The sequence below is a fragment of the Gavia stellata genome, chromosome 14 (genome assembly GCF_030936135.1).
Source record: "Gavia stellata isolate bGavSte3 chromosome 14, bGavSte3.hap2, whole genome shotgun sequence".
NCBI lineage: Eukaryota > Metazoa > Chordata > Aves > Gaviiformes > Gaviidae > Gavia > Gavia stellata.
The window spans coordinates 19491172-19504551 of NC_082607.1; the positions used below are offsets into that span (position 1 = coordinate 19491172).

General features: G+C 43.5%; 1 protein-coding gene across 1 annotated transcript in view; it reads left to right on the forward strand.

Moving 5' to 3' along the window:
• The first annotated feature begins 12676 nt into the window (after nt 1-12676).
• Nucleotides 12677-13380, forward strand: part of GAB3 (GRB2 associated binding protein 3) — a 65735-nt gene continuing 65031 nt past the window's right edge. Inside the window, 1 exon segment of the mRNA XM_059824522.1 lies at nt 12677-12748. Coding sequence (XP_059680505.1) covers nt 12677-12748 — 72 coding nt within the window.

Sequence of the window (13380 nt, forward strand, 5' to 3'; positions counted from 1 at the left end):
AAAACACTCTCAAGTGTTTGTCACAGCTTGCTTTTTACTTGAAATTCACAGGAATGTTACATGCTGTACAAAACAATCAAGCTGCTGCTTTCATGAAAGATCCCCTTTGGATTTTTTTTGCTTAGCATTTGCATTTGGTGCTTTGCATAGATGTTCTTAGTTGCTTCTCTTAGACTATGTTGTGTACTCCCATGCGTCCACAGGCCATTGGCTGAAAAAAATCACTTAGTCATACAACAGTATTATCATGTGATAATCTAATTAATTATAAAAAAAAAGTAGTTAAGTGGTTTTTTGTACTTACTTTATATACTATCTTTTTTTTTTTACTCATATCTTTTCTAATATATTTGCAAAATTCCACAGAATTACTCCAATTGTTTGGGGTTTTTTCCTGTGGTTGGGAGGCAGGGGGCTAGTTGTCATGTTAAAGTTGTAGATTTAGGTATCAGCTCTTTGCTTTCCCAGTTTTATTACTCCTTATTTTACAGTCTGCCAGACACAATCACCAGGGCTGAATGTGTAGTCTCCTACACACTAAAGTTTCACAGCAATTAAGAAGGCTTCTTCTGTCTAACTCAGAAAGATGGCACTTGACATATTGTATGATGAGAATTACGTTTTCTTGTCAGACACAAAAAGAGAAAATGCATAAACTTAGGCTCACTGTTACAAACTTTTATGTTTCAGACACTGCTGAAGTATGTAAAGAATTTATGAGGTACGGATCCAGGGGCATTTTCGTATACTATCCAGGTAAGACCATAAGATTTTTGAAATTTTGGACTGTGGCTACTCAACCTTCCCCAAACAGGGGACTAATTGTAGTAGTCTTAATTTCTCTAGCACAGATATATTGGGTTTGGGTAACTTTTAAAAATGAATCTTAGTATTCTGTGGAATTACTTTTTAGGCCAAGTTTTTGTAAAAGCCCCTTTTGTGTGAGCTTGTGTGGATGAATTGTATAGGTACCTACCTATGGGTGTGGATGGATAAGTATTACCAAAAAGAAGGCTGAAGAAAGAAATAGTACATGCTGAGAGATAGCATGTGAAAATCCCCCAAAAACTGATAAGCTTTAGAGACCAGTAGACCTGTTGAATTCACAAGAACAGATAAACTCAGTATACCAAAAGTCTGCCAAACCCATACAAGGCCACCAGCACGCAGAAGCATCAACAGGTTGTGTAACTTGGACCACAACCAAAAAGCGGTGGCTATGGCTGCTAAATACAAATGAAGCCGACAGGGCTACGTATACATCTGCTGAAAAAAGAGGAGCCCTTCAAAGACTTTCTGAGCACCTTGTAAGCAGGTGAGGTTGGCCTCCCGACTGTTGTACAAGCCAAGCAACTTAGTGTGTGTACACATAATGGCACCACATGAATGCATTGTGTGGATAGTTATCTGCTGTTTGCAGTAAAAACTTGATTCAGTGGATAAGAACAGCTTAAATAATAAAAGGTGTCTTAAATACCGGTTGTGATTTGTGTCTTCCTTGACCTGAAAATCCAATTTGCAAGTGACAGTACCACTGTCAGATGCCACTAGGTGGCAACGCCGAGCTGTACGCGCCTGAGGCCGGCTGCCCGAGTCCTCGCTTCAAGGTGATCCGGCAGCCTGTGTACTACTTAATATGAATGCTGCTCAGTCTTAAAACTGATTTGGTCATGAATAGGAAAAAAAAATTATATAAATTAGATTCGTAAACCATCCTTCACCTGTTGTTGTTTAATTACTTCTAGAACTGTATCAGGTATGTTCAGTACCTTCCCCCAGAATGGCAAAAGCATCTTGTTAAGAAGGGCCTTGCGTAGATAGTATCTTCTGACTTTGGGATCTGTTCACTCCCTTGTGCACATTAGGAGGCTCTCGATTAAATGCCATAGTCCAAAATCCACATCTGCTATGCTAGTCATTTCTAGCTTAAATGTACTAGCGAATAACTTAAACCACAACTGTGCAAAACATTTTAGCTGTGAGGAATATACAGCTTTATAGCTCAGAAACAAACAGGATCTGGGAGTAACAAAAGTGCTATCTCTGAGGTGTTTGTGAGTTGACTTGCATAGTTGCCACCTTTATCTCTGTACCTACATTAGCCTAGCCCAAGTGTGAGCAACCACAGGGCACTAACCACGCATTACCCTGACTGCAGTGTTACGATCTTGCTTAAAATGCTTATATCAAGCGTTGCTACTTAAATATTGCTTATGTTAAATACTTCTCTTTTCATCTCAGTTGTTATCTGGTTCAGAGTTTCATGTTGCCTTGGTTAAAAGGACATTGGTGACAGGGCTGAGGAACCAAGTGTTCAGGGCCCAGGGGCACTAATAGACCTTGGCCACCCTCCCTGCCCGTGGGGGCCAGGAGCCCCTTTTAAGCTCAGACCTGGGCCTTCAGGGCCTGTCTGAGCTAACTCCCAGGGCACCGCAAGGACCGGCTGCTCCCTGAAGGGTGGGGAGCCAAGCACAGTAGCATGGCCAACAGGGCAGGAGCCTCACCAGGTAGCGTCCAGCCCCACAGCACCTGAGCAAGGAGGGCAGGTCTGGAAATGGTAGCCAGGCTCCACCAACAGTCCAGATCATTCAGTGAGTTCGTGGTAACAAAGCAGATCGAAGGTCAAGCTAATCCACAGGTCAGAATCACATCTGGTGAGGGCAACCGGGATCAGGCACAGTCTACTGATCAGCAGGCAGGTCCGACATTAAGCTGAGCTGAAGACCAGTCCTTCTACAGCGCAACTCAGGCAGGGACTGAAGGTCCAGGGCTGAGCCCAAATGGGGCTCCTGGGCCTATGGGCAGGCAGTGTGAGTAAAGGCCCCAGGTGAGGCTGGCCAGGATTATTAACACCTATTAGTGCACTCAGGCTGCTAGCAAAATCACACATCTCTTAACACAGCAGAAAATAGGCAATATTTTCCTTGTCTGTATTTCAAGCATCTTCCAGTACTGCTCTCAAACAGCCCTCCATAAGCTTTTTCTGGTGTTCATGCAGGCTCCTATGAATGTGTCAGGGGTTTCCTTGTATCTTCTTTGTCTTGTTTCATGGTATTTCTGCCTCTTACATCTCTTCCAAAATGTAGTTTACAACACAGCCAGTCTAACAGCAGTCTGAAAATGGTGGTGTCGCTACCCTTGTCGAGGTGGGGTCTTGCTCTGTGCTGTCCTGTGCAAGCAGTGCTGTTCATTTTAACATAAGGTGAGCAACATCAGCAAGGCTGACCCTGCAGAAAACTATTTCCTGTCTTTTATAATTTTCCTACTGGTTTAATGGTCTAAACAGACTTGCTACGTGGTCATAAAAATGCCAGAAGTGATACAAGGAAAGCGGTGGGAGGAGTTCAGGGGCAGGAAGGAGAGCGAGGCCTCCCTTCCAGCAACAGCTGGCTGCTGGGATGTGAGTAAACCCACGCTAAGTTCACACCCTGGCACATAATCAAACTGCATCTACCACCACTATCTCTGTCTCTTGGTTCTCAAGTCAACTCACAAGGTGAAACCCTTCCGCCACACATCTCTTGCGCAGTTTTACTTATAGCCTCTTGTTCAATATGTGCCTCCTATTGTTTAAGTTGTCTTAACCATTTACCTGCTCCCTCATTTGGCCTAAGCTAAAGGAGAACATTGTATGGAGAAGCAGTTTTCCAAATCCCCCATGAGGGACTTCCTTCAGTGAAGAAATGACTGTTGTTTCTGTGAAGTGTGCTGCCTGGCTGGAGTGGCTTGTTTGGCAGAGAAACTATCTCTGCCAGTTTCCATTATTATGTCTTCTGTTGCTGAGAATTCAGGAATGCCGCCTCCATTTGTACGTCAGTGGTTATGCCCTTACAAGTAACTTTGGTTATGTCCAGCGGCACAATTCTATGCATTCTTGCACTTACCTGTGCAGCCCTGTTTCATTCAGATCCTTATTGCATAGATTCCCTTCCAAAGTTTAACCACTTAGGGTTCCAGATTTTTTCCTTCCTCATAGGATTAGAAAGAAACCTAGGCCTCCTCCTCTAGAGCTTACAATATAGGTATTACTTCTAAAATGAGCTCTTGGTTTATGCTCATTTGTAACCCAGGTTTTGCTGAAGATGTCATGTCCAAGGATGTCCGTTGTTGCAGGGCTTTGTGGCAGTCAAGCGGGTAAGAGCAGTCCAGCCCCTGCGTGATGTAGTTCATGGCTACAAACAAAAAGTGATTACCTGATTCTGCCTCGCTTACAGGCACAAGCACATCCAAGGGATGTACTCTCATAGGTTTGACATTAAGTATTCTTACAGAAAGGGGATTTTTTTTTTTTTTTTGAGGGGGTGCAGGCTTCAGATTCATGCATTAGTTTTCTCTATCAAGTTTTCATTTTACCCAACAGACAGCCTCTGGAGTTGCCAGTAGGATTTGCAAATACAAGACCTCATTCAGCATTGAAAACTGTAACAAAATAGCTAATGTATCCTTTGTATGTGGTTCAAAGAGCTGGTAGCTGTAAAAATACTCATTGTTTTTTTCCCATCCTCCATGCAACGTTGCATTTTTAATTCCAGGTTTTAGCAATCGAAGCTTTACTGTGATACTGCAAAGTCTTCTAATATGGCTGTATTTCCCAACCACACAGGTTTTTTGGCTAAACCTTTTTTCACTTGGTATCCACTTTTTTTTTGGCTGTTTGTTCATTCTCTCGGTGGGAAAGCCAGGAACTCTCACAGTTTTGTAAATTATGAAAGTGAGAAGACTGTCACCTCTTCATGGATGTGATGAGGCAGGTTTAGGTGATCACACTACAATGTGATAATTTACTGAGCCTCATCAGTTACTTAGTGCAAAGATACCTTAATTGCCTATATGGATACCTTTAGTCCTTTGCAACTTTGAAATTAAACATAGTGGCTCCTTCCCCCTACACCATGTTTCTGTGTTCCTGGCCTGTTGCACTGTTCCTGGTGTTTCTGCACGTGAGCGGTGGGTTAGTTCAAGGCTCTAAAAAGCCAAAATTGAGCCCAACAAAGAGAGTTACTGTTTTTTTCTCAGATCAGCACAGCAAAACAACTCAACTGCCCACACACACAAGGGCCAGTGCCAATACAGCAGGGAAGCAGACACATGGCAGGATGGAGGGTGGGATTGCAGCCACGCTAATTTGTATCAGTTTAACCTACCATAAACCAGACTTTAATAAACAATGTTATAATGTGTATTCTGTCGTGAAGTCCAGATTTTGCCCACCTACAAACAATGATGTCATGCAGATTTAACAATGATGAGGGATTCCGTTGGAGGTCATACAATAATTCTTGATGTAATAAGCTACAACTTTGGCAAAAACTGGAGCGTTGTGTCAAGACAGCCCCTGACCAGAAAAGACTAGTTTTGTTGAAAGTGAAAGGCATTTTTAAAGTGATTTTAGATCAAAGCAAAAGCTGTCAAAAGAGGTTTTTTCTTTTGAAATAAATCTGAAGCATACTTTGCTGCTCACTGCGATGGCATCCTTTTCTCCCCTAACCTATGCAGTGGTTTTGCAATATTGAAAACCTGCCCATAACGGAGACAGAATCTTACAAAATTTTGAATATTTGTGAGTATCCAGCAAGCAGGTCAGTGCAGTATAGCCTTTAACTCTCTTTAATGATGGTTGAAATTCTTTCTTCACAAATTCTGCCCAAAAGAAATCATCTCTTTCTTAAGCAAAAGCCTGTTTCTGTGGGTTTTATTTCACACTGTTATCCCTAAGCTGATCACAGACTATTTGTAAATGTAACAGTTCTTATTCGAAAGTTTTAGCATGCACCAGGATTTCCTTTAAATACAGGAAATGCGCAGAAGGATGCTGTAAAGTACTGCCTCCATTAGCCTTGCAAACATGGCAGATTCATTGCATAAACCAAAAGCCATCACTTCAGTTGCCACAGGCTTTGTCCTGCTGTGAAAATACTTTTAATCCTGTCCTTTTTATCCATTTGTACTTGCCAACATCGAGTCATTGTTGAAAAATAGACTGAACCTGCTATATTTTCCAGAGTACTATCCGTTTCTGCTGAAGGATCTGCTAAACTAGAGTAGCTGGTTTTAGTTTATCCTAGTCCACATAGAATCTGTTTCTGCCTTTCCCCTTGCTCCCCCATTTTTTTGTTATTTTGCTTCCCTGACTGCCTAGGCCTTCTTTCTTCCTCATCCTGTAATGATTCTTCCTTTTTTTGTAACAGTCTCAAACACACAGCTGCCATCAAAACAATTCTTCCTTTCCTGCATTTACATTCTTCACACAGGGCAACCTTTTACACACGTCGTTCAGAAATCTGGTCTGTTTGCTGTAATACCCCCCACTCAATCGTAATTAAATAAAGTAGTATTTCATTTTTCCTTCAATTACCTAGAAGGGGAGGGTATCTGTTTCACCCACTCTTTTGCCATCTGCATGAAAATGTCTCACAAATCACAGTGTAAGAGCTAGGGTTCCTGTAACTCTCAGTAACGTGTTTTTGGGCAACATAGAGAACAGAGGCAGACAGTGTCCTGCATTGATTTTACTGTGTTCCTTTTTTCATCACTCTGGAGTGTTCTCTGGTCTCAGTAAGAATATTTTAGAGAAGCCAAGACCCATCCTGCACTTCATGATGAGCTTTCCACATTTGTGAGTCTGAAAATGGCTAGGTAGATATTTTCACTTAAACATAAAACTACAGACTTTTTTTCTGTCTGTTTCTGCAGGCCTTCCTGAGACCTTTCTTTAAGCTTCACATCCAAACTTCGAGCTGCTCCAGATAGTTTGGAGTAAACTGGTTTCAGCAAATCCTTGCTTTCAGGAGATTAAAATTAAAATTTAATAATAATAATTTGCCATTTCTGATCTGGAAGAGGCATGTCATAATCTTGATGTCAAATAGATTATTTTGGATTTCTGTCTGTTACAGATTTGACAGCATCATATCACCAGAATCCAGCAGCTCTGCACAGGTAACGTCCTCCAGATTGCCATATGAAGTTAATCAGTAGACTCTCTCGCACAGGCTGAGTAGTATTCATCATTGTTGCATATGAAAAAGGAAGTAGATTTTTCTTAGCTTCTAAAAGTAATTAAGACAATTAGAAAAGGAATTTTGCCTCTTTAAAAAAGCCATCTTCTCTACTTCTGTATCTCCTCCCTCAACCGCAAGGATTATTTGCTGACCTTGAGGGGCCATTGATAAAATTACCCCACAAGGAAATCCTCAGAAAAGGGTTGATACCGATGCATATGTAGAGAGTAACAGCCATGACTTGCTTGACCAGCTATGTAGACATCATAAGATTGTTTACCATTCCGTAAACAGAAGCTGAAAAGTAGCAAAAGCGCAATTTTTAATATTTGCTTCTGTGGATGACAGAGAAGAGAGAAACCTATCTTCTGGCAAAAGTGCCAGATCAGAGGTTTGTACCAAAGTGGGGCTCTGTTTGTTACCACCCCCGCTTTAGAAAAAGGCAGTTGTACATTTGCAAATAAATACACTATTGAGCAGAATGCCAGCTCTTCCACCAGTTGCTTTCCTGAACAGGACACTTTCCTATGAGGTGCTGGATGTCTGCTGCTGTTTCCCAGAGGAGATCAGTGCCAGAGGGCGTTGGTCTGTTTTCTGAAACAGCTTGACAGAGTTCTCCCTATGTGTCATGAGAGCTTTTGGTAAAATTAGATTCTGCCCTGTCCATAACAATAAAGGCCATACCCACATGCAACTTACATAGTTCATATACTTCCTGGAGCAAAACCACAGCAACGTTCAACTGTCTGTTTTCTTTTTTTATTTCCACAATGGCTCCTGCTTCGAAAGCAGGTATCTGACTGTTGGGTCCCGCTGCCACCGAGAGCCCATGGGTGACTGAGGACGCAGCACAGTTCAGGCAGAATATATTTGTCAGTGTAGTGCAGACAAGTTTGGCGTCGTTCTGTGCCTGCGGTCAGGCTCCAATTCTTGTAGTTAATTCTTTAAACAACAACAAATGATGTTGCTCTGATGATCTGTGTGCTTTCCTCGGTTAGACCTGATTTGTATGGCGAGGACAGGCTAGTGAAAGGAAGAGAAGGGGTTGAATTCTCCCCTGTGACTTCGCTGAATTTGTCCTTGTGAATGGAAAGAGAGTGAAATATTTGTCTGCAGGGGGGAGCAGAGTGGTAACTGTCAGGAACAGCTGGAACATATATACTGTGTCATGTCTTTTTGTGGTACTGGACTTTTCTGCTTGCTGTGGGAATGCTGCAGAGGCATGTTAGCATTTTGCTGAGTAAGTGTGGTGCGAGCTCCATATGTAAACAGGGATCAGTCACTAGATGAGAGAAAAGGGCTGTTCTTCCAGGGCTATGGCTGTCTCTTGCATGCACCTCAGCCGTCACAACCCCTGCAGGGTTTTGTAAATTAAATGTGGGGCTAGATTCTGGGAAAAATATATGCTTGTGGGAATGTCAGTCTAGATAACTCAGGTGTCTCTTCCTGCTTTGATACCTATAAGTTTGTGAACGAAATAAATCCTCCCAGCTCTTCCCATCCCCTCCATCCTGATTATTCTTCTGTCCACAGAGGAGCAAGGACTTTCACTGCTCTCAGTATTAATAGTAACACCACCAGTTGCTCTGCAACGTGGAAATGGGCAAGCTTAAATAGCACACTTACTTCTTTAAATCAGTTGCCTGTAGGGTCATGAAGGAATTTCCCATCAAATGCAATTAGCCAATTTGTTTTCTTCTGTTTTATTAGTCGTCAAGTGGGGTTTTTTGTCTGAAACACCAGTAGCCTAAGTTAGGAAAGGAGAGGAGTACGCCAGTATTTCAGTGATGAGCAGATAATTCCTCTTGGGTATCTGGCTGATGTGAATTGCACACACATTCAGGGTCAAACTGATCATGCTTAGTCTGATTTTGCTAGTGGCACATATGAGGTTAGTCTGGTGAGTACAAACACTCTGACATGATCCAAATAAAGACAGATTCTTGAAATTTGATTGAGACATATCAGAACATGAGAGACCTTTACAATTTGTGTAGAATAGAGAATGATTTTACCTTCTGGGGTTTCAATTTCATATTTTACATTTTATTTATTTTTACTTTCTCTGTAATCATGTGTACAGTTCATATCCATGAAGACTTCTCAGCTTATGGCTTTATTCTAGGAAGTTTCACATGAAGGAAAAAATTCTCTCTTGTCAGACTTTGAAGATTTGCTAAGACTGGCTCTGATCTCATATAGAAAGAAAGAGAATTTTATCCTAACTGCAAATCATTTTGGTCTGGGTTTTTTCAGTGGTCAGTCATTTTTGAGAACATTCCTGTAGCTCTGCCTACAGCAGATTTGGAGAGGCAGGCACCACTGGCTGATGTTATTGTTACCAAGCAAAACCTGATCTCTTTCAAGGTAACTATGCGATATATATAAAATAAAAGCTTAAAAAGTGAGGCAAATAAACATAAGCAAACATATGTCATTCTACACTTCCAAACCTTTTGGCATTGCAATAATATTAAGAAAATAATTTTTATTTTATACTGGTTTTTGCCAGTGATTTCAGCATATATATTCAAAACATACTTGAAGTCCGAAGCTAAATGCTAACGGATAAATGCAAAAGCTGAAACTAAAATAGAACACCCCAAGGGTTTCGCAGAAATGTTCAGCCAAAATCAAGTTTTCTTTGCTCTTCTTGCCCTTCGCTTTCCATTCTGATTCCAACCTCAGCTCACTCTCTACATATGTCTTCAACTGTAAGATTTTTAAAACAAAGACTGTGTCATTCACCATTATGATGAAGGATTTAAGTAAAGAATTTTATCATTTAAAACTGTTTGAAAATTTGTGCATGGAGCAGGACGAAAGTGAAATCCCACTTCTTCCATCAGAGCTAGATACCATTAATTTTTAAGCCTGCTGTTGTCAAACAGATATGTGAGTGACACATTGTCAGCACAATGAAAATTGTTAGGGTAAGTAAGTAACTTTATTGGCTCTTCTAATGTTTGGAGCCCAAATACCAAGAAGGCACAGCAGCTTTCATAACAAACATGTTAACCCCCACATGCTCTGCTTAATTATGATTTCTGGCTTCCTGTATTTCCCCTGAGGCTACTGGCACCATAAGTAAATTGGCACAGATTTTATTTATTCTGAATATGCTGAGCTGCAACGTGCAAGTAGTTCAGCAGGTGCTTCACAAGCAACTGAGCTGTTCCAGCAGTGAGGACAGGAGCTGTGTGACAGGAGCGACACATCTAGCAGGGAACAGAATCGATGTACCACTCCCTGTCACCATGGCTACCACTCAGCAGGCGCTTTTTGGGCAGAAGTGCCAATTTAAGCAACTGCTGATTTCTTCTTACTGCCCCTGCATCACCCCTTCCGTTGGTCAGGTACGAGTGTGTAGTAGGCCACAGCATTTATCAGATCAGGAAAGTAGTCCTGGTCCAGCTGGAAAATAATCTCTTTTTTTAGACTCATTCTTTTCTAAACAGTCAGTTTTCTGATTCAATTCATCCTGTAGCCGCAGAAATATACTGTTTAATGGAGGAGATGGCAGAAGGGCAGGGACAAGTGGCTTCAGAGATGGGGACTACTGGTGATTTAAGCAGCATTCTCACTGAGCGCAAGCAAAGACAGAGCCGGAGCTCTCTTTAAGGCTGTGGTTTGGTATTCAGTGTTCAGATCCGTGTGGCAGTCCAGGACCCTCGCCACCCTGTCCTGCCCTCTCCCCATCTCCTCTGCTGCCTTGTTGCAAGTGGTTATGCAGATGCACAAGGAACCTGACAGGAGAACCCATCTGCCTGAAGAATGATCCAGTAAAAAATGGGTATTGTTATGACACTGCAGGGATAAAACATGAAGTGTATCACAATTCATTTTACTTTGGCAGACTGATGTTTTAAAGCCTTCAGGTTTAAGGCTATCAAATCTGTCAGAGTGACACAGTCAAGTCACATGTGGAAGGAAAGTGTGACTTTCCTTCCCTAAATAAGTTCCATGGCTGGATGTGTCTCTCCAAGGAGAAGTGTTACAAAGCCATGTTCACAAACCTGCTATTAAACGTGAAGTTGTTAAAACATCGCTGTGGATAAAGGATATATGGAGCTGAGTGAAGGTGGTAGTAGAATGTCAGGTTGGGAATTAAGTAATGTTGCAAGGCTGCATGAAAGTCACTTACTCACAAACAAGAACCTATCTAGAGAAGTCAGAGCACATTTGAAATAAATTGTTTATAGTTTATGCATGACAGTTTTCATTTATGGTAAGATTCTTTTAAGATCAGTGATAATGTAAAGCACTAGCAACAGGGATGCTATTGGTTTATATAGTTTTATTTATACGGTTATGTAAACGTACATAGGGCATATATTTATATATCATACACCATTTATAGTACATATGATATTAAATTTGATAAATACATATTGCCACAATGTTTTTGCTTAAAATCTTGAAAAAACCACAAGCGTGGCTTCTAGTTTGTCAGATTCCAGCAGTGATACTGCAAGCCATTGTCAGCCTGCCCTGCTGAAGAGTTCCGGCACAGCTGTGAAAAATTCTGCGAAAACGTTAAACTCCCACCCAGGCCTGATACCGCTAACCACCCCTCGCGGAGTCAGGCTCCACCGCGTGCGCTTTGCCGAGGCGGAGGCGTATGAGACTCCTCACAAATTACAGATATGGAAAACCCGGTGAAGAATCGCTGCGTCCACTTTAAATCTAAGGCAAAGTTATAAGCAGTTTCTTAAAAATGAGTGCAAGCTGCCCTGTCCTTGAAAAGCCAGGAGTTTCCCATCCTGGAGAGAGGCACTAACTCCAAGGACATCAGCAATGTTACGCACTCTGTGGTCGTAGTTTTTAGTTGTGACAGTGGAATGGCAACCTGTCTCCCTGAAGTCACTTCTGAAAAACTCTGTCCCTACAAAATCTGCAATGATGTGACGGGAAACAGCTAACGTTCACAGTAACAGCTATTATTCGTAGCAAATTCATACAGGGGACCAAATGCCACTGAAAAACCTTTAAACCCACAAAGTGAAGACGTTTGGAAGCAGCGGACCGGGCAGACGGGGGAAGCTGAAGCGGACGCTTCGCTGCGGGCGGAGCAGAGCCGCGGTGCGGGCTGGCACCGCCACCGCTCCGCCGGCGCCGCCTGCGCCTCCACCGCCAGGCCAAAGCCCTTCTCCCGCCGCCGCGGCCAGCCCCGCCCGGGGCACCACGCCGGGACAGTACTTCACCGGGGCCGCCGCAGGCACCGCTCCCCCCGCAGCTGCCGGAGCTCAGCCGCCGTGCGCGCTCGCCCTGCTCCCCCGGGCGGGGGGCTGTCGGCATCGCCGGGGCGCGGGGCCGGGCTCCCCCGGGGCGCGGGGCCGGGCTCCCCGGGGTGCGGCGGCGGCCGGCGGGGCCGGGCGCGGGAGCCGCCCGCCGGCGGTGGCGGTGGCGGTGGGTGTCGCAGCCGCCGGCTGCGTGGCGGCGAGCCCCGGCCGCCCATCACGTGCTCGGTGTGTTGCATTGTGTTTGCGGCGGAGGGAGGGCTGGCCGTGTCAGTGATCAATGTCATGACTTCCTCCGCGGGCTGGAGCAGTATCAGAGCACAGCTGAAGGAAGCTGATTACTGCTGGTTTCAAATTGGCTGGGAACAATACACGCACACGCACACGCAGCCCGCACCCTGGCTCCCGCGTCGCCGCTCCGCGCCGGGGGGGAAGATGAGCTCAGGGGACGTCGTTTGCACTGGATGGCTCATTAAATCGCCCCCCGAGAAGAAACTCAAGAGATACGTAAGTGCAGAGGCTCTGCTGATATTTGTTTCTCGCTAAACGGATTTCGGCATGTGCTCAGTGTCTTACTCGTCCTTTGAAATGTCTCGCCTGTTTCGGCTTCGCCTTGGACCAAAACAAAACCATTTACAAGTCCGTGCGCTTATGGAGTATTTTAGTTTTCACCGATATTCTTGTGCCCTTTGGAATTAACCTTTCCCGGCTCGTAAGATTATACTACTTCAGTTGTTATGCAACATATCTTGGGTTAAAAACCACATTTAGGTTTCCGTTACTGTTGCCGTAGCTAACAGAATTGTTGTAACAGAATTTCAGATGTCACTTTTCCAGGGAAGGGCAAGAACCTCCTGAAAAAAACCTAATACTTAAATTCTGAGGCTCTGCTTTGTTAAGATGCTCTGTAATTTCTATGACACTTGCTAAAGGCAACGTCTGCAATAGTTTTATTTACTAATTTAATATGCCAGAAGCAGTTGCTAGCAGAAAGCTTTACTTTTTGTCTGTGATAACGAGGTGCTAGAAGATGCCATGCTGTAAAGTTCCTGATAGCTGAAAGGTGAAGGGGGCTGGTGAGAAGCACCGAGCACCGCATGCATGGAGAGCTGCAACTGCGTTATGTGTCAAGGGGGGCC